We start from the raw sequence: 25,997 nt of genomic DNA on the forward strand, positions 1-25,997 counted from the left end.
AATTCTTCCCTAATTTTAGGTTTTAAAAATAAGATCTCTGGCTAGAGATAGCAAAGTCAGATGCTTATATCACATATCATATTTTTAGTACTTTCATATCTATCTCTTCATGATTAACAATTTTATATGCAGGATATATAAATCTCATCTATTCTGATAGCTTTGAACCTCTTTGTTATGAAGTTTTACTTCAACTATGGGCATTCATCTTTGGGACTAAAAAGGGTGGTGATATGTTTTGTAAAAACTCTCTGTACAGAGTCAGAGGATGGTGAGCACAGGAAAAAGACAGCAAATAATACTCACAATCAGCCACCTCCCAAGGTACGGGATGCCAATTATAGTCAGCTGGGAAATGCTGTAAACTGCTAACAGTGCAGAGCTTGGCTATATTACAAAAGCTTTCCTTGACATCTGGTAAAGGTAAAGCTGACCTCACCACTTCATGCCTGGGACAGGTAGACAAAAACCCACAGAGATTAGTATCAATCTCAAGATCAGATGGATTGACTTTTGGCTACAAAGTGATTTAAAATAAAGTAGCCAGTTAAAAAAAAAAAAAAAATCCCTCTCTCCCATAATGAAGCAGGTTTGTTGCTTCTGGTTCCAGATAGATGTTACTTATGTCCACATGATTACTTTCTGGTTGTATTTATGATTACTAGAATAAAATTACAAATACTCTACTATTATTTTCAGTCCTCAGCCTGATGGAAATCTGCTCAGTTAAACAAAGACTTAAATCTAAGTTCTAAAAGTTTTTTCTCATTACCTTTTTTCCCCCCAACTGGCATATAAAAAGACAAAAAGTGAGTACTAAATTCTTTAAATACAAAAATTTGCAAGTCCACTGTCACATAAGATAAAGTCCTGAGTTTTAGATTTCAGCTCTCAGAATCACAGTCCCTAAAGCGTATTCACCAAGAAGAAAATGCAAAGAGTTCTTGCTCTAGAAACTTTTAGTTCTCTTTTTTCACTCCTGAAGAAATATATTATGGCCCATATTTCATTTCTGACTTGTAATACCCTCCGAAGTCCATTCTGAAAAGTGTTCTGCCTTCTCTTTCACATTGATTTTATTAGCTGGCCTAAAAGACAATTTTTGCCAAATTAAATGTTTTAATGTGTTCTTTTTTTGAATGTTTCCTACTCAAATGTATTCATACAACACAGCTCAAAACACACTTTTTAAAATTATTAGTTGTTAGATTTTAAAGAGACTAAAGTCAACTTATTGCTGAAAACACACAAAAAGGACAAATTGGTTGAAATTTTCATGAGAATGGAAAATGTTTAATAAACTCAGAATGGCAGGCTTATTAAACTATAGTGTTATTTACAGCCATAATTCATCAACCACAAACACAATAATGTGTTTGCATGGCATGCTACAACAGAAGCTTTATTCAGTTCATTCAGAAAACATTGGCAAAATAAATTTCAGTTGCGAATTCACAGATACAAGCTTCAAAGTATAAAGTTGTATGTAACAAAAAATACAGGTAATATTTATAACAATAACTTACAGGTACAAACTAATGATAAACTACAATTTCACAAAAGACTGTAAACATTTTGCACACTTGTCAGTCCTTTCTTTTAGGCAAAGTGCTCTTTTGATGACAAATAAATTAACAGATACACACTAGAGTGAACTATTTCCAGACAATACAAAAAATGTTTTGATTTGTTTTCTTCTTGTAAACATAAGTTTTACCAAAATTGAAGAATCAATAAAAGTGTCTTGCAGGCCAACTATAGATACATACCTGGGCAGCAAAGTGATGTTGGAAATGCTTTAGGTGTTAAATAAAAAATTAACAGCAATATCTTTTCAATGGTATTTTATACATAATAAATGATGAATTTATATCCTTAATCAAGTCTATCCCTGAAAAAAGAATTAGGTATGACTTATTGGCAGTTGTGTCATTGAATGGGGTAACAAGGGCTGGAGTCCAAGAGCTGTTGGTGAATGAGCTACAAAATAGAAAGAAATTTGTGGATCAGTTTTGTAGGGTGAATAAAACTGATTTATAAACAAACAAAAACAATCCAAGGCAATGTTTTCATCACTCATTATAGCTGAGGGCACCAAGCTACACTCATTCCACTGACCTCAGCAGAAGCATTAACTTATTCAGCATAGTGAGAGTCCAGGAACAGTTTTACCCCCAAATCTTTATTTGGGGCCACAAGATTTTGCCACTTTAATGTCCTCCATCCATACCCCATTCACTGCACTTCACCCTGAAGCTAGAAAGACATGGGTTCCTCTTCAGAGATGCTGCTAGCTTTCTCATGAAGGTGTTTGTATAGGATGATCTTCCCCAAGTTTCTTTCATTAATGTTTAATTACCTCCTCCCTAGGCATACATCAAAACACACTGGACTCAGGCAACACTACTGTCTTTCATGTGAACACACACAATTTTAATGCTAGTATAAGTAAATGGCAACAATGTTACAGGCTCTAATTTTTTTATTTAACCAAAACTTAAAATGAAATTTCTGCTTTCAGCAAGGGCTATGTTGCTTCAAACCAAATCTTTCTCTGAGACCAACTAGGAAATCTGGACAAAATTTTAAAAACCTGTTTGAAGGCATCTGAAAGACACTTAAGGAGTGAGGACTTACAAAGTTCCAGAGTGGAGGGAAAGAAAATGAGGATGCTTTTCCTCCCACAAGGATAGTGACAATTTAAAACAAAACAAATGTCTGATAGGCTGAGAAGTTTAGCAGAGCATTCAGAAGTTAGACTTTGGCAGAGTGGTAAAAAACAAAAATTAAAGAGCAGGGCCCACTGAAGAGGAGAAGCCCTAGTTAAAAACAACAACAGAAAACAAAATAAAACAAAACAAAACAGGGATATATTTGTGATTCCAAAGAGCTAACTCCAAGGAGTAGTAAAACAAAAATATACCAGCCCTCCTGAGGATTTGTGCCTGATTGGATTAAGTTGATTTCACCCTATCCTGACTACCTGGGGGGTAAAACTAATCTTCTCTAGTGGAAGATATCATCCAAAGCCTCAAATTATCTTTAGTTACTCATACCCAACATCTGAAATGCAATAACAATTAAGAAGACAAATAACTAGACATGACTTGAAAGAAAATAAAGAGGAAAATAAAGAAAACAAAATAGACCCACCAAAGATCCAGATACTGGAGTTATCAGACATGAACTTTAATTTAAATAAGGATAAAGTGACAAAATGGACGACTTCAGCATATAAATGGAAATCTTAAAACTGAAAACCACCATAAATGAAATTAAGAAGTCAGTGGAAGATTTTTTTTAACAGGATATTAGATATAGAGAGTATTAGTGAACTAGAAAAATAGTTCAGAAGAAAACATGAAAATTTTTTCATAGGAACAAAAACAATATTTGAGGAGACAAAAGCTGAGAATTTACTATAATGAAAGACATCAAACTACATATTCAAGAAGCACACCTGGGCACAGTATGATAAAACTTTTTCAAGACAAACACAAAGAAAAAAGTTGAGGAAAAAAGACATTTATTTTCAAAAGGAGCAACAGGGAAAACAGCTGACTTTACCAATAAATGGAGCCAGGTTAATTAGCTATCCATATGCAAAACAAACAATGAAAATCAGAAGACAAGGTAATCATATTTTCAAAGTGCTGAAAGAAAATACCAACCCAGATTTCTACATACAAAGAAAATATCACTTACAACTGAATCAAAAGAAATACTTAGAGATAAACTTAACAGAAGACGTGCAAGATTACTAAACAGAAAACTCTAAATCATAAGAGATTACTTAAAGATGATCTAAATAAATGGAAAGACTTATTAAACTTCATGGTATGGAAGGCAATACTGTTAAGATGGCAGTTCCTAAAACTGATCAATATATTTGCTATAATAGATTGTATCAAAATATTAATTGTTTTCCCTTTTGGGGTAGAAATTGACAAGTAGGTAAATTTTATGAAAATATAAAGGGCCAAGAATGAGCAATACAAACTTGAATAACAATGAAATAGAAAGAAACTTATCAGATATTAAGAATTATAGACCCAGTATGATTAGAATGATTAGGTAGCAACAAAAAAATAGACTAACAGAACAGAAAGTACAGAAATTGACACAATATATGGACATTTGATTTATGGCAAATGTGTCTCTACAGAGAAACTGGACATTTTCTATTTTCATCAACATAACAGAAAAGCTTCACTTTCTATCTCACACCACACACAAAATTCAATTCCAAATGAATTTGAATTTACATCAAAGGTAAAACAAAGTTTCTAGATGATATCATACAAGATATATTTTCATTATCTTTGAGTATAAACAATTTCTTGCACATGTCACCAAGAAAAGCACGGCTCATGCAGGAAAAATGATGAAATAAACTACATTAAAATTAGGAAGTTGTGCTCAATGAAACATTCCATTAAGAGAGTAGAAAAAGCCAAGCTACTGAGTAGGAGAAAATATTCTAAGCACATACAGTTATCAAAAAGCTTTATATGCAGATTACACCAAGAACTAAAGCAAATCAATTTAAATAAATAATAAAGACAAGCCAGTAGGCCAACAGACAAAAGACTTGTACAGCTCTTCACAAAAGAGAATATACAAATGCCTGATGAAAAAATGCTCAGTCATCAGGTAAAGGCAAATTAAAATAAGATTGCACTACACAATCATCAAATCTGCTAACATCAGGAAGTTACACCATACCAAGTGTTGGTGAGGATGTGAAGCATCTTGAACCTTGCCACTGGTCAAAGTGTAAAGTGGTTCAACCACTGTGAAAAACTGTCAGAATGACTGAAGTTGAGCATATGTGTAGCCCATGACCTTATGTCCCACTCCCAGGTACATATCTAGTAGAAATGTGAATTAATGAGCACAAAAAGCATGTACAATAAAGTCCATAGCAGCATATTCACAAAAGCACAAACTGGAAAAAAAAAAAAACAAGCAACTATCAACCAGGAAATGGATAAATTGTGGTATATTCCTACAGTGGATTTCTATATAACAATGAAAACAAATAACTGATTCTCACAATAATATAGGTGAATCTCACAATGTAATTGAAAGAAGTGAGACACATAATACATTCTGTATGGTTCAAAAAGAGCAAAACTAAAGGGTGGTTTTAGAAATCAGTGCTATGTTACTTTGGGAGAAAAGGATAATAATTGGACGGAGACATAAGAGAGGCTTTTGAAATGTTAATTATGTCTGCTACTTTGGGCAGTATCTATATGGATACATTCATTTTATTAATTCATCAAGCTGTATAGTTATGTATGCACCCTTCTAAATGTATTATTTGCTTCAATAAAAAACAATTATTTAACAAAACTTATTAAACCCCCATCTAAAGATCTGAGTGTGAACACTTGCTCTGATCACAGGAAATAAAGTATTTAAACATTTACCAGTAAAAACAAACAAAAAATCTCTAAGTAAAGATCAAGCATTGAGTCATTATTAATATTTGCATCTTAGCTGCAAAGTGAGTATTAAACTTCTTTCTTAAAATGTAATCACAGAAATAAAAATGTTTGGATAAATTTGTCTCTACTGCACCCCCCACATTATTTTTAGCTACCACTGAGGTAATATTTCAAAATACAAATTGTATCAATTATCTAATATTGGAAGTTACCAGTTGTTGATTGCTTAGGAGACAGCTGTTAAATGTTGGGATACCTACCATCCATATAACTATGCAGCGCAGTTAACATCGTTCCATCTTGGGGCACGTAGGCAGAATAAGCCATTTCTTCTAACATGGGTGGAGACAGCCTGGAGGGTGGGACTGCTGTAACTGGGGTGGAGGAGGAGTGATTAGGACTGACATGTTTCTTGTGGCGTGCTCTACAATTCTGAAACCACACCTGAGCAGGGAGAAAAGCAACAGAAGTAGGTAGGTTACACACCAGCTTCTGAGCACATTATCAACCCAGTTAAAAAATGAATGCAACCTCAATCACACTACCACACAAGCATAGCATAAATGTAAATCATCTTTTATAAAAGTTCTATAGACAGAAAAGAAACATTTTAGTCCAAATAACAGTGGTCATTTTTCTTGCTCAGTTGATAGCTCTCTGTTGATTTACCTAAAAGCCAATTCTATTTAAGTAGGAAAGGGGACCAATTGCTTAAGTGATTTTGGTTTGTTGAATTTGAGTTGGTCAGATGTTAAAGTTACCTCTTGAATGCAATTATTAAACTCTATTAGATTTGGCTGGGTGCTGTGGCTCATGTCTGTAATTCTAGCACTTTGGGAGGCTGAGGCAGGCAGATCACCTGAGGTGAGGGGTTCAGTACCACCCTGGCCAACATGGTGAAACCCCATCTCTACTAAAAATACAAAAACTAGCTGGCCGTGGTGGTTGGCACCTGTAATTCTAGCTACTTGGGAGGCTGAGGTAGGAGACTCACTTGAGCCCGAGATGTGGAGGTTGCAGTGAGCTAAGATCGCGCCACTGCACTCCAGACTGGGCGACACAGTGAGACTCTGTCTCAAAAAAAAAAAAAAAAAAAAAAAAAAAAAAAGCCAAAACAAAAATACCCCCCAAACTCTATTATATTTATTTTTAAAAAAATAAAAATAAAATCCAATTCTATACTAAAACAGCATCTTCCCCAGAAAAGGTGGGGAAGGGCCCTCAAGAATTCCAGAGAAATCTCCTTGGTTTTACTACTGGCATTTAGGACAAAAAGAAAAGCAGAAAAAGCTCTTTTAATCAGAACTTTAAAAAAAGACTACTAAATGTATTCTTAGGCACCTGCTGGACTTATTTCAAATCCTTGTTCAAATGACTAAAATCCCTACTGAGAACTTAAAGCTTTCTACAAACCTCTTGATTCAGTTATTCCAGTCAGATTTTAACCTGCTGAGTTCAATTTCTCTTGGTGAATACATAGGCTATTCCCTAAGAAGCATGTTAAGTCAGGTCTATAATAAGAAAAAACTCATAATATTTAAATAGAATTAAATACAAACACATCCACTGGTGAGAGTTCACAAAATGTAAAGTGCTAACCACCCTGCTGTCCACTCTACTGCAGAAATAAAAGAAGCAAATTCAGGGCAAGTGGAGCTTTACATCCAGGTCAGGGCAAGTAAGTCTAGGCTGCCCAGAAGGCTTTCAGTAGCTAATATGCCTGTGTTTGAATTCCCTGCCAGGTGATAAAACTTGACCATAGAGAGTGTTACTTCATTAAAATACTGTATCACTTATTTTCCATCACTCCAAACAACTCTGTCATGAGAGGAAAGAGAGGTGAAGGGATAAAAACTTAGCATGAGAACATTTTGGGATCGGGGGATATGAGGCCAGGAAAACATCAGGGGCATAAGTCTGTTCAAGGCTGGTGGTAGGGCCTTGATGGCACAAGGCAATCAGGGCTGATTAATGTGAAATAAAAGGAAGCTGCAAAGAATTTATAAGAAAAAGCTGGCCTTACTTCAGAGCTACACCCTGCTCCTGGCATTGAAAAATAGAAGGCTGGCAAAGTATACTCTCAAGAGTAATTAAAACTAAAAGAATAATAATTAATAATCTAGCGGGGTACATAGCCTTGAGCAGGAGGCTGAAAAGTAGCACCTAAGGAATGTTTCTGGGACAAGACTTAGGCATGTATCAAGGAAGATAAGTGGCAAGTCACAGCCTCCTCCACATCCCTGTTCTCTGAAGTGTTAGTGAGACTCAGAGATACCTATAGACCACACCCCAAATCTCCACAGTTCTGCCCACAGGCTCTGGAACAATAGATGTCACTACTAACACTAATCTCACCTAAATAAGATGACATTACTCAAACATTCTCCAATGTGTAAGGGGGAACTGCTGCCACCTGCCTTTTTCCCTTATGGGACCCCAGAAGACACATATGCCAGAGGACTACATGTAACCTAAAACATGTTGCATTATGATTCCCAGAGCTTCTTCAAAGTATCTTTTTGTCTCCAATAAATTATACAGTGAATGGAACCTACACAGTTGTAAAACAAAAGAAACATCATCTTTTGATTGGAAAAAAACCCTCAAACTTTGTAAATAAACATGAAGAAGGTATAACATAAACAGCAGAATAACTATCTTAATACTGATTAAGCAGCTTCTTGGAAAGATCATCCAGAGCTAATCAAGCAGAGGGAGGTTTGCAAACACAGTGTCATGTAACTGGTAGACCAAAATATAGTTTAAGATTCCAGACATCAGAAAATTCCTTCTGGCATGAATGCTACCCAGCTTTAGAATCAAATATAAGTCCTTGTGACTCTCCTTACTGACAAAATTTCCTCCTTCTGCTTTGCAAACATCCAACAAGAGTTACAATTTTCTGAGTAACTACTTTAAAATTTTTGAGTTCTAAATCATAAACTAAGCTAAAATCAGGCCATGTAGATATAATGGAAAAGCAAAATACTAATGCATAGAATGAAACCTTTAGAAAGCCCAGACAAAAAGCCAAATATAATAATTTTGTATATGACAAAGATGGGATTTTATTTTATTGGGAAAGCATGGTTCACTGATTTAGGGAAAACTAATAGTTTATCATTTGAAAGAGAGAGAAAAAATAGATAAAACCCTATCTCCCATGGAACCAAGCCAGATAAATGAAAGTTTAGGTGTAAATAATTGAAACAATAAAAGTTTAAGAAAACAAAAAGCAACACCGAAGTACTCTCTAGACAGGGAAGCATAAGAAAGACCAAAACTAGACCAGGAGTGGTGGCTCACACCTATAGTCCCAGCACTTTGGGAAGCTGAGGTGGTAGATCACAAGTTCAGGAGTTCAAGACCAGAATGGCCAACATGGTGAAACCCCATCTCTACTAAACATACAAAAATTAGCCAGGCGTGGGGGTGAGCACCTGTAGTCCCAGCTGCTCGGGAGGCCGAGGCAGGAGAATTGCTTGAGTCCAGGAGGCGGAGGTTGTAATGAGCTGAGACTGCGCCATTGCACTCCTGCCTAGGCAACAAAGCAAGATTCCATCTCAAAAAACAAAACAAAAAGGCCAGGAGCAATGGCTCACACCTGTAATCCCAGCACTTTGGGAAGCTGAGGAGGGTGGATCACGAGGTCAGGAGTGGAAACCAGCCTGGCCAATCTGGTGAATGCCGTCTCTATTAAAAAATACAAAAATTAGCTGGGCGTGGTAGCACGCGCCTGTAGTCCCAGCTACTCAGGAGGCAGAGGCAGGAGAATTGCTTGAACCTGGGAAGCGGAGGTTGCAGTGAGCTGAGATTCTGCCTGAGTGACAGAGTGAAACTCCATCTCAAAAAAAAAAAGAAAAGAAAAGAAAAGAAAAGAAAGAAAGAAAGAAAGAAAGAAAGAAAGAAAGAAAGAAAGAAAGGCCAAAACTATCAAAAGACTGGGAGATTTAAACACACAGAAACATAAATGTTCTGTGTGGAAAAAATAAAAAGGAAACTGATGAACCGTGAAAGGTTAACACGACAGATAGGATTAATAAATATCAGTAAGATATAGAGAAAATAACCCAACAGAAAAGTGAGCAAAAAATATACGGTCTTAAAAAATGAAAAAATGTGTTCAAGCTCATTGATAATATAAGAAACAAAAATAAAATCAATGAGATTTTCTTTTCTAATTATTAACTTGTAAAGGATGTAAAAGAATAACAGTATTCATTATTCTTGTGAGTTGGGGAAAAGGAACTCTTGTATGTAGCTCCTGGCAGAAAAAAGTTGTATGAACTTCCAGGAAGGCAAAGAAATTTCATGTTTGTATAAAGGCCCTATGCATGTTTTATCTTTGGACTCAACAACCTCACTTCCAGAAATTTATCCTAAGGAAACTATTGAACAAGCATGCAAGGTAGATATACAGTGTTACTCATGGCAGCATTTTATAATAGTGAAAAATTGGAAACTAAATAAATTGTACTATGCTCAATATATGTGGCAATAAATATGATGTTAATCTTAATATGGAAGGATCTTCCCAGTACACTGATTGGAAGAAATAGCAATATTTTACTCTGTCTCTACACAACATAAAAGTCATAATTCACTTATCTGAAAGAGTATGTGAACAGTGATTATATCTGGATGCAGTGTGTGGGGAAAAAATATCACTCATCTTTATTCTTTGACTTCAGTATAATAACACTCTGCTTTATTACAAATGTCTTACTAAGCGTATTTGTAACTAGGAAATGTGAAACTCTCCATGTACCAGACCACCGTTTCCCCCTAATCTTTGGGCGATCTAGTTTGCATATCAGAATTAGAAGAAGTCTAGTAATAAAAACTCTTTTTTCTTACCTTTCTAAAATATTGTGCCCAATGCTAGGAAGGAGGCTGAGGGAAAGTATGATTACTGTTTGAGATTACAGTAATTCTTAAAAAAATACTCTGAAGGGCTACAACATATAGTAAGCCTATGTACAGATACAAATAATATACACATATGCATGCTAGTACTCTTTCCTTTGGAATCATATCAAAAATATTTAATGTTGAACCCTAACATATTGAAAGCCAACATTCAAAACATATTCTTCAAATGGTAGGGTATAGGACAATGTTAACTTGCTCATAGTACTAGTAACCTAAATACCTGGAAATTACATGACAGATGTCTGCCTGTGTTCCTTAGTCCTTCAAATATGAAAAGCTCTAAGTAAACTCTCCTTCTTTGCTTCCAACTTCAAAATGGTATAAAACATAACAGTCATGCATCTGACTTACCTGAAGTTACCATTGTCATGAATATACAGAGTCTTAAATTAGAAGGAACCTTTAGCCCATGGAGTCTGAACTACCTCCCAAACAAAACTGTACTCCCAGGCACAGGAAACTCACTACCTTCCTTCGTAGTTGGTGCCATTTGTGTAGCCTTGCAATAATGAGAAAGTTCATTGTGAGTGAACACCAGTGCCTTTTTCTACATTCCATTGCAGGAAGCTTTTCACAAATATTTAAAGACACCTACCTTTCCTTTACCATCTCCTGGCCTTATTTCCAGATAAATTTCCCTGCTGCCTTTAATATTACGGAGTGATCTAAATCTTTCACAACCCTGGGAACCTTTAAGGTAGTATGTTTTTCAGATTGCTTATTAGTCCCTTCTTAAAATTTGGCACTCTGAAATAAGCACAATAATCTGGATATCTGAAAACTGCTGAAGTGGTAGAACTTGTCTCCTAAGATAGCCTCATCACCCTGCAGTCAATTAAAACACTAGGAACCCTAGGTCCTTAGAGAAGCTGCAGTACCATCAGGTCTTTTCCATCTGCTTCTTTGTACAGATGATTTGTTAATTATGAAACATTTTAGGCTTACGGAAGAATAAGTACCTGTGTATCAACCACCCAAATTAAGAAACAAAATATAATATGTGCAATGAAGACATTCACCTTTCCCTTCCCTGAGTTTCCTCTTGCCTTTTATGGTTACTTGCTTTCATTTCTTAAATTTTTTGAACTTCCAGTATTATTTAAAATTATTTTCTGGCTGGGCACGGTGACTCACACCTGTAATCCCCTCACTTTGGAAGGCTGAGGCAGGAGGATCACATGGTCAAGAGTCTGAGAACAGCCTGGCCAACATAGTGAAACCTCGTCTCTACTAAAAATACAAAAATTAGGCGGGCATGGTGGCATGCACCTGTAATCCCAGCTACTCAGGAGGCTGAGGCAGGAGAATTGCTTGAACCTGGGAGGCAGAGGTTGCAGTGAGCCGAGATCGTGCCACTGCACTCCAGCCTGGGTGACACAGACTCTTTGTCTTGGAAAAAATAAAATAAAATGAAATAAAATAAAATTATTTTCCATTTCCCTGGTCTCTCTGATAATCTTGACACAGCTGGCCATCTCGTTCTTGAATTTACCCCACTTCTTCAGCCTCCATGCTGTTTCTCCACCTGACTCCTTCCTCAACTCTGGCTGTTACTACATCCCATTTAAACAGCACCTCTTACCCCACTCTCTAAAACCCACTCTTCACCTTTTACACCCCATGATCTCTTTCTAAAGGATCTTATCCAATTTCATGGCATTAGATCTCTTTGCTTGAGTCCTGTTCATTCTTTCAAATACCTGTTTACATACTTAACTGCCACCATCACTGCATAATTAGCACAGCTAAAAGGGTCCAACTTCCAATCCAGCTTTCTTTTGACTTTCACATTCCTGTCAATGGCTCCATTCCCAAGATTACTTTGACTTCAAATTTATAAGTCACTGACTTTTTTGAGAGAGGATCTTACTCCATCACCAAGGCTGGAGTGGAGTGGTGCTATCATGACTGACTGCAGCTTCAACCTCCTGGACTTACGTGACCCTCCCTCCTCAGCTTCCCGAGTAACTGGGACTGCAGGTACACACCAGTATGCCTGGCTGGGTTTTTTTTTTTTTCCCCTGTAGAGACACGGTTTTACCACCTTGCCCAGACTGGTATCAAACTCCTGTACTGAAGTGACATATTTGCCTTGACCTCCCAAAATGCTGGGATTACATGTGTGAGCAACTGAGCCTGGCAGAGTCATTGACTCTTAGACACCTCTCTGCTTCCCCATTACAGTTACCAAATATTTCTTGTCTTTCCAGCATCCATCAACTGCCATCAGTGTTCAGTCAATAAAATGTTTCTCAGCTGGGCATGGTGGCTCATTACCAATAATTCCAGCACTTTGGGAGGCCAAGGGAGGAGGATTGCTTGAGTCTAGGAATTTGAGACCAGCCTGGGCAACATGGTGAGACTCTGTCTCTACAAAAATTTAAAAATTAGCCAGGCGTGGTGGTGTGCACCTGTGGTCCCAGTTATTTGGGAGGCTGAGGTGGGAGGATCACCTGAGCCCAGGAGGTCGCTGCAGTGAGTTGTGATTGCACCACTGTACTCCAGCCTAGGCCAAGCATGACCCTGTTTCTAAAAGTTTCCGAAATGAATTTTACCCCAGTTAAGTGTCTCTTCAGAAACAAACAAACAAAAAAGCAAATAACAACAACAAAACCACACTACTTTGCTGGGCATTCCAGCATTCCAACTAAACTGCCTACCTCTATCTAGTCTCTCTGACTAGATAGAACTCCAGTTCTTCCCATATGCTGTGACTAGCCCTTTCTTCCTAAAATCTCATATCATGGCATTTACCTGCTCAGAAGAGAACTCTGCATTCGCAGGCCTCTCCGCCTTGAACTCCAAGAATTTCATTTCCCACTATTTCCAAACATAAATTCTATCTTCAAAAAAACTTGCATGAATTCATCACTTTCCAGCTTTATTTACACCAGCTCCTCTCCCTGGATCTTTGACAGAGGCCATCAGCAGCCATCACACACACAATCATAGAAAAAGTAGGAAAAAACACCGACCTTACAGCAAGATTTATCTTGGAACTTTTTTAGCCTGAGGATCTCAGGGTTGCTGTGAGCACTGAATGAAGTAAGATGCACAAAGACTCATTTGACAAATGATAGCCTAGCCCAAGCAGGACAATCATTACATTTAAAAAAAATTGATTTATAATGTGAAGAGACTTAAAATAAGAAAGTAATGTTTTCACACTTCTTCACATACAAAAAAAAAACAAACCCCAATGCATACTTATAAATACCCAGAATTAGAACTTTTTGTTTCTCTTGATTGACCTTTAAGTTAATCACCTATGGACAGGTACGGTGGCTCATCCTGTAATCCCATTACTTTGGGAGGCCGAGGTGGAAGAATCACTTAAGCTCAAGAGTTCCAGATCAGTCTGGGCAACATAGGGAGACCCGATATCTATTTTTAAAAACCTTAAAAAAAAAAAAAAGTAATCACCTGTATCACACGTCTGCTCAAGCCTGTCCTTTCTGCCAATTTCTGGAGTGTCTGTGCATCTGGGTTGTTGTCCTGAGCAAACTGTGCTTGCATAACCTGTTGTTTAAAACATGTATGTAGTAAATAGCTAAAAACAAGCAGCTCGGTCTTCTTCCTGCATTTTTATCATAAGAGATAAGACATGCACAAGAACATGGGATACTTTTATTACTTGCAAATCAGTATGGGGAAATATGTGTAAGTGAAAATGAATGCATATTTTGTAAATTTATACACAAGTTGCTATGCTGAGAACTTTAAAAAAAGCTATTTCAACATAAAACTCTCAACTATGCTGTTAAAAATAAGCTCACCTTTCCTTTTCTTCCAATCTTATAACTCACAAATCAAATAGCAGGAGTTTCATTTATTGTTTTTTCCATTTTGTTAAAAATTGCCAACATTTGAAAACTTAATACAAAAATCATATCACATTTGTCTCCAACCTTTCCTGAGCTAAAGAGGTTCAGAGCCCCTAATACCTAATAGTATACACATCAACAGAAGGATTCCACTTCATTGTAATGATCCCATCATGGTTTTGAGCACTAGCTCTACGCAAAAAAAAAAAAAAAAAAAAAAAAAGTGTCTAAAAAGAGACACTCACCAGAGTCCACTGAATAAGAATTTACCAGGGTCTAAACATGTATATATTTTAAAAGCTTACAGGTGATTCTGATGTGAGCTTTTGGATTGAAACCACCATGCCAAGTGCTAAGAGATAGTGAAACATGAAACAAAACTCTTTGGTTTTAATTTCCTGGCAGAAAGATGCCGACATGCCAATAAATACCTATAATAAAAGATAAACGGAGAAGAGCAGAGTGGGAGAGAGTGCTGGAATAAAAGCACAAGTCAAAAACTTTGAATTCCTTCAGAAAAGAGAATCATTATAAGAATTAAGTGAGATACTTGAATTCTATTATTAAAAGTCAGTCAACTGAGGGAAGCATTACAAAATGTAAGAAATATATTATTACGAAGAATGAGAGAGAGGAGTTTGGCACCCAGTGTGACTGTGCTTGTCTACAGGCATAGGATGTGGGTAACCAATCTATCTAAAGACCTCAAGCACTGCTGGCTTCTACTCTTTTCAGCAGGCAAAATTAATTGCATTCTGCACTATGCTCCGTGTATAATGCTATCTTCTGCTACTACACTTGTCACAGGGTAGCTAAATAATTTGTTTTCAAGTCTATCTCCATAGTGGAAAGTGAGTTCCTTGAGATCAAGGGGAATGTCTTTTTCTTCATATCCCTAGGAGTTAAACTCCCTTTCTGTCAGGGAGTATGTTAAGAGTTTGTGACAGAGTAAAACTTGACAATGTAAGGAAAATCTGAATACAGTGTAGAAACAAAAGACCAATATTGTTCTGGGAAACCTTCTGAGGTTTACAAATTTTGAGGTTTACAAATTTACCCTTCTAGAATTAAGTATTCTTGGCTTCCTATCTAGCTACATTGTATCTACAGACTCACTGTAAACAGAACATGGATTTTTTGCTTTTACAAAAGGACAGAATTGGCTTAAAAGTTTATTCTTGCTCAGTTCACTTTATTCATTCTTTCCTACTCCAAATGTGTTACTTTGATATCTTCCTGTGAAAATAGACTTGTGTTTCTATGCAGTTGGACATGTAATAACCCCAAATAGAAAGAGAATGAGCAAATTATGTCTTTGTTTTTTAATTTTTCAAATAGAAAAAAGTTGAACAGACTTGGGGATTTGTTTGTAAGGTCATTATTAATAATTTACAAAACAGAAACTTCATGCTTTTCATAAATGCATTTTTAAAGTCACAAATTTAACAATGCAACCAAATTATATTTAATGAAGTAATTTCTCATTAAAGAGTAAAGCAAAACAACTCTGATCATTTAGAATTGAAATATCCTAAGGGAAAAGTAAGATGAGTTGATTGTTCTTCCTTTCAATAGTATCAATAATTAGTCACACACACAAAAAGAAAAAAGAGGTACTTTGAATTTCTACTTAGTTTCACTATTCTCTAGGCACTAATGTTGATGAAAACTACTTCACTCCTTTTCCAAGTTCTTCTAACATGGACAAGGTGTGAGCCTCTGTAGACACTCATCATTTTTAGGCCAGGAGATCTACCAGAAAAGTCAGGAGGCTGCATAGCAGCAACTCGATCTGAAAACAGACGAAAGCAGGAGCTAACCTTGGCATGTTTAATATCAATAATCATTAAGTGCTTCTACCTAGAATAAGCAAGCCATAATATTAGCAGGAAATCCTTAAACATCATTTCTACAAATGGGACAGTATTTGAAATCCATTTGCCAATACATCCTCTGAGTCTTAAACTATTTTTTCTCCCCATAAATTTCTAAAGAATAATTTTGGGAAATTCTCTTATTTATCCCTTCCATTTTAACTCTCCTCTGTCCAAAGCAGGCACTGACTAGATAGTCTTGACTTACTCACTGGTCACGTGTAATATTTTATTATCTTGCCAAATTCAAGCTCTACTTGAAAATATTCAGCATTCCTAAAGGTAGCACAGTTTGACAATAAGGATACCGATTTATTAGAGGGTCTGGCTAAAATAAATGACTCAAGTGTTCTTCATTTAAAATATCTATGATTCAAGGTATTTTAAAATATCTATTTCAGATTCCTAAATTACAAAGGACCACTTTAGGACAAAGATTGTATCTCATTTGTTTCACCCACCCCTTCCATAAGATAAATGCTAATAAATATTGAATGAGAATATACTTTGAAAGCATATTACCTATATGCTTTCATGGGTAATCTGAAAATGGTAATATGCTTTCATTTTTTAAAACCTATCATTCTGATATACAATTTTTAAAACTTATGATTCAGATCACATTTACCTACCATAATGCATGGCTTAAATATTTTATGCATGTTTAACCATAAGGCTATCTACAAGATTCAAAATCTCACTCTTTTGCTTTAGCTGCTGCTTTTACTAAGTGGAGTTTTGATAAGACAGACTTCCATTCATGGCCTCCTGGAAGATCAAGCAAAATGAAGAGACCAGAGGTTTGAGGAGAAGGTTCCAAATCTCTTCTCTGCCATTCCCTTGGTGGTTTGCCTTGAGGAGTTCCTGCACCCTTGAATGAGGTTTGTTGTAAAAGTTAAAGTAGATAATGTAGATAAATGCCTGGTATAGGACTTGGCATAAAAGGACCTCCACAAATATTATTCCCATTTTATTTAATTTAATTAGTATTTATAATTATTTTCCCATAGAAAAGTGTCTACCTACAGTGGTTTCAAATTTTCACAATTATAACTTTAATAATAAATTATTATATCCAATAAAAGTTATCAACCTTGTAATTATTAAAATGATAGCCAGTCCTTCATGGGAACAGACCATTGTAAAAACAGAATTATATTAGAGATTCTATTTTAACTAGCCGCCTTTAGTGACTGAGTATTTTTCCAGGTCTCTCAGAAGTACTCTCATCTTCTGACTTAGGGCATTGTGTGATCTTCATTATAATCCAGTGAAGAACCCAGAAAGCAAGGCTCAAACAGAGATATTTCTTTCAATTGCCTTATCTTTCATTCATTACTTATTGACTATGTACTTTATGCCTAAATTAAGAAATCTAATTTATGCCTAAATTAAGAAATCTAAAACAATCATCCATTTGGAAAATTCTTCTGAATGGATCTAGATTTTAATGCTAGAGTGCTTCCTACTGCCATGTTCCCTTGGAATATGTGTGTCGCATCAAGGTTTCTTTCCTAAATCAATCTCAAAATAAAAATTCTCTCTTGAAACACTTGTATCCATCTTAAATACTGGCAGGTCTTAGAATACTAAATGTGATTTTTGAAAAAGTTACTTTTATTCATTTGTTAACACTGCATAAATGTCCTTTAAAGTCTGAGCTAAGATGGATACTATGTATAAGGCCCCCAGCAGTGTAGTAGGTGTTCAACAAATGTTACTTTTCCTTAACATGCAACAAATGCCTCATTCACATTAATCTTTTAGAAAATATGATTTCATTATCTGCAAAAATGCCAGAAGGAATCATTACATAGGTGTATAAAGCAAGGAGTAATTTAATTATTTTGTAATTAGTATAAATCAAATTTATGACAATCATATTTAGGGCAACTAAGCTCAAAAAAATCCCACCCTTTTCAGGGGACACAACAAACCTTTAACATCAAATTATAGAAGTACTCCCTTTACCACCTTTAAAACCATAAAGGAATCTGCTCAACTGTAGTCAACCAGTAGTTTCCTGTTAACTTTAAGGCACATTCAATTATTTCCTACACAAAAACCATACAATTGTGTTCATTAAATGACTCACTGCAGTTTGTTAAAAAGACTAACACATTAGTGTCCCATAGACTCACATTGGACATGTATATCTCTTCAGAGTCTCAAAATATCTTGTATCCCATTGCAATTATGTGTAGAAATATAAATGTCTGGTTCAGAATGATGTAATCAGGAAGTCAAGACAAAATATTTCGTTTCCACTTTGATGTTGATACCAATAGACCCCAGGGAAACAATGCTTGAATGACTATTTCATATCATATTATGATGCCAGAAATACCGACAAACACTTTAGGGCAATAAGTATGGTTTCATATATTCACCAAGTTAGTTTTCATAAAACACATAGGCTAATTTTTTAGAAAATATAAAAATGTTTTTAGGCAGCATAGAGATAGCTTTTTTTTTTTTGGTTGGGAGGGGATTCAAAATCAAAAATTCATTGTTAATGCTTACCTGAAGCTGATCTGCTGTAAAGCTGGTCCGAGCTCTTTTTGCTGGTTTTGGATGGTTAACATCTTGTTCTGTGAGGAGGGCACCTTCCACACTAATGCCATTACCTGAATTTAAAAAACATACTATATATGTTTGTAATTCAAATGGGTACACCCATCTTGCAATAACAGGTTTCTTATATCTCTTGGCTTTTTGTGTAACTGTATATGTTTTCTAGATGGCAAAACCCCTTAAGTTTTAAAACATACTACAGATATACTGTACAAAACATATTCCATTTAGAGGCTTGTATATTTAGTGAAAAGTTCAAAAAGTTAGAAGCACATATCTAAGGCCCAGCAAATACAGGACAACAACTATTTACAAAAAGAAAAGCAAAATCCTAATTCAAAGCTGCGGCCTGAGAATATGGCACAAAACTAATACATACACCATGGCTTTCCTTGTAAATAAACAAATAGAGACCATCATGAACAGTAGAGTACTTAATGAGTTTTACCACACTTCTACATTGTACAAAATAATGCATTAAGATTATCTTAGGAAAAGTTATTTTTATTCCTGTATTGACTGTCTCAAAAGACTCAAAAGTATTTAAGTAAATATTTACCATTTTCTACTTCTCTTTTTAAATTATCCAGCATGCAGTCATAATGCACTCTGCAGAGGACTTTCTCTTCCACCAAAGCGAACTCCTCTCCTGTGGAAAGTTGCCTTTTGCAGGAAAAGCAGGCAAAGCATGCCAAGTGATAGACATTCCCCTTGGCTCTCCGGACCCAGTCAGTAGAATGGATGTGTCTCCCACATCGAGAGCAGCGAGTTCCATACCTTCTACATTAAATAGAGGTGTAGAAGGTAAATATTTTAATGCCTGGTAAGATATTCATCAGTCAAATATTAAACCAGCCCATTATGTTATGCCATTGAAATAATCTAAGTATTTAAATATTGTGAGAATGAAACAAGAATCAGTTATTCTTCTAAACGTCAGTATAGTAAGCAATCAAGATGAGACAGGGTCACAACTCAAACCTGTTTATAAAAATAAGACCTTTCTTCTGTTCCTCTAAAAGAAGATCGAAGTTTTCTTTTAAAATGATTATTAAAATTCCTTTTGTTGTATCAAATATTAGTACATTTACAAATTTAAAGAATCAAGATAAACACACACACTCTGCAGACTGAAAATCTAAAAGTACAAAAGTATGCTGAAGATATTTATACTGAAACACTGACGATATAATGACTTCTTGAAACCGAGTTAAGATGACTAAAAATGATTTAAATATTATTTTTAGGATGTTAAAATACATAAATATTTAATGTTGGAATTATCAAAGAATGTACATAACAGAAATTCTTCACCCTCGTGGGTGAGAAAGGAAAAGTCAGAAATGTTTCCTTTGGTGAAAAAGCTATTGTATTGCTCTCCATAGGAGGAAGGAAATATTTTCTAAATTTTCAGAGTCCTAACTGGACATTAAATGCAGGCCAATCTTAAAATACCAAAGTTATATGTAAATAGTTCTTTTTTTCTTACAGCCTGAATGACTGGAAACTCTTTGTCATGTCTCCTATCACAATCACAGTCATGGCCCTGCATGTCCAAATCACACTAGATTAGTCAGTATCTATTTATTGATAGATATATCTTTAAAGTTATTACCACTTGTTTTTTTAGTTACTCTGAAAAATAGAATTCTAAAGATAAATTTCACAATATAATACGACATGAAGCAAGGAGTTTAAAAATCCTAAAGAACTAGACTTTCACTTGTCGAATCTTTCAAACCAAACCTTTCAAAGGGCTTTAAGTTACTACAAAAAATTAAGATTAGCCTATCCCAAATGAATGAGGAAGCAAATTATTACTAATATTAAAATAATGAAAAGTAAACCTGCTGAGAAATATGCCTTTTTGGTAATTATAAAATTCTGTGATTTTATAAAAGACTCTAGGTCTCATAAATTATTTTAAACTACCTAGCAATTTTTATTCAAATTAATCACTAAACTCTTTGAAATCATTTTTTGAAATGGAGTATAAACATAATTAGTATTACAACCTTTATTATATAGTATTAGTTTCCCCATCACAATGAACATTTCTTCATTTAGAAAAGTAAATAAAGAAAATATGTTATAATTTTTAAAAGTCATTCTTGAGAAATATTTTAATTTCTAGATAGTTGTTCATACAGAATTATATCTTGGAAGAAACTTTACATTTAAACTATGGAGAGATCACACAGAGAAAATGTTATCTAATTTCAGATCTCATTTAAATCTCATCTAATTTCAGAAACTGAAGATTGGACAAAATAAATAGTTTGAGGCAGAATTAGATTTGGTGTATTTATACAAGAATGGTCAATTCTTCTGAATACTATGGTTTACCATGGTGTCCAAACCCTTAGAATTGTATAGGTTTATAAGTAGGGATCATTCTATGGTAAACTGGTAAAATCTTGATTTTTCTCCCCCATAATTATTTTATTTCATCTAACCATTCCCACCAAACAGGGGCTTCATCATAAGTCATCTTGTTTTTCATACTTTTTGCCTATGCACAGCAAAAAAGTTTCCCTGTTTGTAATGCCTCAAACTTTCACTCCCCAAAGTGAAAGTATTATTTAAAATTAACTTTTGTCTACTGAATTCCTAAAAAGGATAAACATGCTTATGTATACACATTATATCTCAAACATGAAAGCACCCTCATTTTGAAATTTCTTAAATATGAAAAATTGGGCTTCATTAAATAAAACTGAACAAGAAAAAGCCTATTACAAAAGCCTCTTTGCATAATAATTTCTTCCAGTATCTACTAAGAAAAAGCTTCATAGCATACCTGAAATAATCAAGTTTGCAGAAAATGTCTTTGTCTTTAATATAACAGCTGGTATGCCTTCCTAGGGAGGTTCTGCAAACACTGCAGGAGAGACACCGGACATGCCAGCATAGGTCATTCACCTGTGATGGGAAGAGAAGCCACTGTAATACCATATTTAAGAAAAGTATTCATTGGTTTTGTGTATTCGGCAATTTTAAAAACTGGCCCCTTAATATATTAACACATGCTCTGAATGTTTTCATCCAAAAGGTGTCATTTTTATAAACATGTATCTGGACATAATTATCTTTTAGACCTCAACCAAAAATTTATACTAATATGTGCCACATTTTGTGTTTATAATATTTTCTATTCCTTTGAAGAATTCAGGTTGCTTTTCCTTTCTTTCTTAAATGGAATCTTTATGAACACAGGGAATAATCTGGTTACTTTAAAGTCCTACATGCAGGTTTTTTTGTTATATTTTACCAAGTTCTTCCCACCATGAAACCTTGTAGTTAAAGAAGACAAACACTCTCTCAGCCTATTTTTTGGCTAAACAATTATAAACTGTATACTCCCTAAACAGAGCAATAAAGAAAGTGAAAACGTGGTTTTGTGAGATAGTTACCCATACAGGACAGAAATTGCTCAGATAAATTTAAATGTTGATGTAGCAGAAACCTGTGCTCTCTTCTAACATTAAACATTGTACAGAAACAATAGAAGTAAGTAGTAAAGTATATTGGTAAAACTGCTTACTGATTTGGCTACAGGAGAAAAAAATAAATTTAATCATAAGTGGTTCTAAAAAAGCACCCAATCATTGTTTTCCACTTACACTTCAAGTAGTAAAATATAAGATGGTATTTAATAAGGTCAGTATTTTATACTTTCTAAATAGGAACCTGAAATACTTTCAATCCAGGGAACAAGTCATAATTACTCTCACTTTATACTGTTGCCATTATATTATAAGAGCTACAACTTTAGCCCTGGATTATGAAGATGTGTATTAGATAGAACTGGCTTGCATCCAATGCAGGCTCCCAAAGTTTGCTCTTGTTAAGTGGACACAAGAACCTGATTTATGCTTAATTGAATTTCATGTAAAAGAACAGTAACATACAAAAACACCAATTACACCCTAAAAATGGATCCAATGACTAAAATAGGAAAATAAATGACTGTGAGATACGGTTTTTGCTCAACTATTCCATAATAAAGACTATGTGTCTATCAAATTAGAACTACTGTTCAACATGTTTTTCTCTGATATATAAAAGGTACTTCGAAGCTGAAAGTTTTACAGACTTCTAATTACAGTTATGTGTCTCTTTCCAAAGCATTAATGAGGGTCTCATTTTGATGACATTTGAAAAGTTTTAGTCTTTACAAGAACTTAGAACTTACATGCTCACTATAGACAATATTTAAAATAACAAAGAAAACAGAAATAAATCTGAGGAAACTGGAATAAATAATATTAACAATGTTGAATACTATCTTGGAAATAAAAAAGTATTTTCCTCTTTTTTTTCCTAAAATGGAACCAATCAGTATAAACTTTAGAAAAACAGGCTTCCTTTAAAATTCCACTGTTTAGGGCCTTCTGTATTTCAGTCTTACCCAGGATTTTGTTTTGTTTTGTTTTGTTTTTAAAGCAAGGCTTTATTTAGGGCAAGAGCCATGGCCTCTCTCTTACTCCCTTCTAAAGCCAGACCTGGTTGTCACCTTTTTTCAAAGTTTACTTTCCCCCTAAAATGTCTCTTTATCTTCAATTTCTTTTCTAGGGAGTAAAGTAAGGTGGAGAGGAGATTCTGGAGACTATAAACCTACTATTGATCTAATCTGTACATGTCTAAACATATAACTTGGACTAAGCCAGAAAAACCTACCCAAAGGACAGAGCACTGAAGTATTAAACAAGGCAATAGATGCTTCTAACTCCTGTCATACTTTTCTGTTCTAACTCCATTTTATTTGCCTTGCAAGATAGTGTTTTTCTATATTAGTTACACCCTCAAATAATATTTCTATACTAGGTCTAACTTAAAAAAAAAAAAAAAACAGTGACTCAAGTTAAACTCAAACTTATCTGCAGGAAGTACTCAAAATGGAAAAAAAAAGTTAATAATTCAGTTTTTGTCAATCATATAGTATCAAGCTTTAGAACTTACACACTAAAGAATACAAGAAGTGGTACAATAACACTGCATATGGAAGACTTCATTGGCAGGACTTCTGCCCTATTACAAAGGAAAGCTTTATGTAACTCACTTAACTTAGATTGTTATACAATACAAAGATATGTGTGTATATATATACATATATACACACACGATTAACACTAGAAACTATTATCTATTTCAGAGGGTGTGTTAAATGTCACTTCACAACTCTTCTATATCTTCTCTGCTGTGAAGTGTTAGAGCCTTCATAGGTCTACTCAGAAACATTCTTAAAGATTACGGCAATTATCGAGAGGGCTCATTAAAAATAAGATGCTAGTTTTAACCCAAAAGATGATTTTGCAATATCCAAAAGGCTCAGTTTTAGCAACATGGAAAGTGGGATCTCAAGAATGCAGATTTAAAGAGAAAGCCAATGTTAATTTGCCAACTTTAAGAATCAACCACCAAGTAAGATTAATTTAGTCATTTTTAAATGTTTTTACCAAAACTTCTTTTGGCATTTTGTCTAGGTTTTATCTATAGGGTAGCCTTCCCATTTTACAGATGAAGAAGCTTTTTATGTTGAGGTAGAAACTTAAAGAAACCCATTAACACGAATTTTGAATACATACTCTCCATAATTACTCCTTTTGAAAACCTAAGCAGGGTGGGGAGAGAATAGAAAGTGAACTGTTTTGCTACTAATTCAGTGTAGGAGAGACCATTATTTTAAACAGCGGTTTTAAAAAGCTATTTAAGTTGAAACCCCATGATATTCTGATTAAGACACATGGGACCATGATCCTGTCTGCACTGAGGTGGATAACTGTGGCCTGCCAAAATTTCTAATCTAAAATTTCCCAATATTTTAAGAGAAAAGTAAAACAAATTAAGACAATCAACTCTCAAAACACACTTGAAACACTTCTTCCCAGGCTGTGTGTGTCTAACTTTACATCAATTTCCATTTTCTCCCCAAGCACTCGAGATGACGGCATTGAGTGGACTAGAAGTATTAAACCTTAATAAGAGCAGGAAGGTATTGAAATGGTTTTTATTTAAATGCACCTATAAACTTTAACTTTGCAAAAACCTCAGGTAACTGTAAAAAACATAGGACTGTATTTTTAAAATTTGTCCAGAAAAGATCCTTTAAGCTACTTTACAGTGGCTCTCACCAAAAGAGACACTGCAAAGGGGAATCAGTTAATACATACCGACTTAAAATTCTTCTAAGCAGGCATGGGCGTGGACGTTACTGGGGTGGAGAGACCGCAGTCCGTTTAGAGGAAACGAAGATGTTTAAGAAAGGAATAATGCGAGGCTGGGTAAAAAATAACTAAGCAGGTTTCCGTCTCAGAATGGATAAGGGTTTTTCCACTTCCCTTCCACTACAAGTCGGTGGCTGACTCCAGCGCATCCACACCAGGATGTGTCACATATTAGCTGTTTTGCAACGACGTAGAAGAGTCTGGGATTTCTTCTCACTTTATCTCACCGCATGAGTTGCCCTAAACTGGGCTAATTTTCTGCGAAAACCTACAACCTCCATCCAGAACTTGAACGGAAAGGTTGGTGGGAGGAACATTACTTTTTTCCCAGAGCTCCCACGCTAAGCCCGCGTCCCCTTGGGCCTCGCGCCCGAGGCCCTGTCTTACCTTGAGAAGGTATTTGTCCACGATCTCCAGGCCGCAACTGTTGCATACACACTTGCCAGGGGGGCAGCCGGAGCCCGAGGCCATGGACCGGGGCGAGGACGACGGGGACAGCGGGGCCGAGGAGGAGCACGAGTCCTCGTCCCCCGCTCCCTCGGGGCTCACCTGCAGGAAACCGCGAGGCGCAGGCGGTTCTAGATCCCTCCTCCCCTTCGCATCCCACCTACCCACACGGGCGCCCCCACCGCCTCCCCTCCCTTCCCTCTGGCCACTCAACCCCACCCACAGCTTCTTGAGGTTACGATTCTCGCCCTCTTCCCCGAGTACAAGCTCTGGCCACGCACCCGCCGGGGCTGCCGACCCCTGACCTTTTCGGACCCCAGGAGTCTTGCGGTCCTGCCCTCCTCGCCGGCCAGCTAAGCTTCCCACACCACCCAGACCCTCCCCGCCCCGTCCTCCGTCCGCTGCAGGAGAGGCCAGCTGGGCCCTGGAAGGAGCGCAGGGACAGCTGCCCTTCGTCCTGCCCCGCCTCCCCACGGGCAGTCTTGCGGGCACCCGAGCCCCTCCGCACTCACCAGTCCCTCTTCCCCGGCGCCTTTCCGAGTCCTCCCGGCCGCCAGGGCTGTAGTCCGCCCGCACTCCTCCGACATGAGCCCCTGGCACTGCTGAGTAGGAGGGGGAGAAAGTATGGAGAAACAGATCAGAAGTTCCGAGCGTCCTGTGCGCCCC

General features: G+C 36.1%; 1 protein-coding gene across 1 annotated transcript; it reads right to left on the reverse strand.

Moving 5' to 3' along the window:
- Positions 1 to 1,265: 1,265 nt before the first annotated feature.
- On the reverse strand, positions 1,266 to 25,997 carry LHX8 (LIM homeobox 8). The gene is made up of 8 exons (XM_045368688.1): positions 25,844 to 25,997; positions 25,272 to 25,433; positions 21,458 to 21,579; positions 19,217 to 19,437; positions 18,607 to 18,710; positions 13,809 to 13,904; positions 5,714 to 5,897; positions 1,266 to 1,980 (listed from the first exon to the last, which is right to left on the reverse strand). Exons 1-8 carry the CDS (start codon positions 25,916 to 25,918, stop codon positions 1,904 to 1,906), a joined length of 1,041 nt encoding a protein of 346 aa, XP_045224623.1. The 5' UTR covers positions 25,919 to 25,997; the 3' UTR covers positions 1,266 to 1,903.

Source organism: Macaca fascicularis, chromosome 1 (genome assembly GCF_037993035.2).
Source record: "Macaca fascicularis isolate 582-1 chromosome 1, T2T-MFA8v1.1".
In the NCBI taxonomy this organism is placed as follows: domain Eukaryota; kingdom Metazoa; phylum Chordata; class Mammalia; order Primates; family Cercopithecidae; genus Macaca; species Macaca fascicularis.

Bases quoted from the DNA above. Each gene is read 5' to 3' on its own strand.
- LHX8 (XM_045368688.1), bottom strand. From the start codon at position 25,918: ATGTCGGAGGAGTGCGGGCGGACTACAGCCCTGGCGGCCGGGAGGACT. The intron at 5,898-13,808 runs GTGATTACTTTT...CTCCCTGCTCAG, and splicing joins TGAGCAGACGTGTGATACAG to GTGTGGTTTCAGAATTGTAG. The intron at 1,981-5,713 runs GTAGGTATCCCA...TCTATTTTGTAG, and splicing joins GCTGCATAGTTATATGGATG to CTCATTCACCAACAGCTCTT.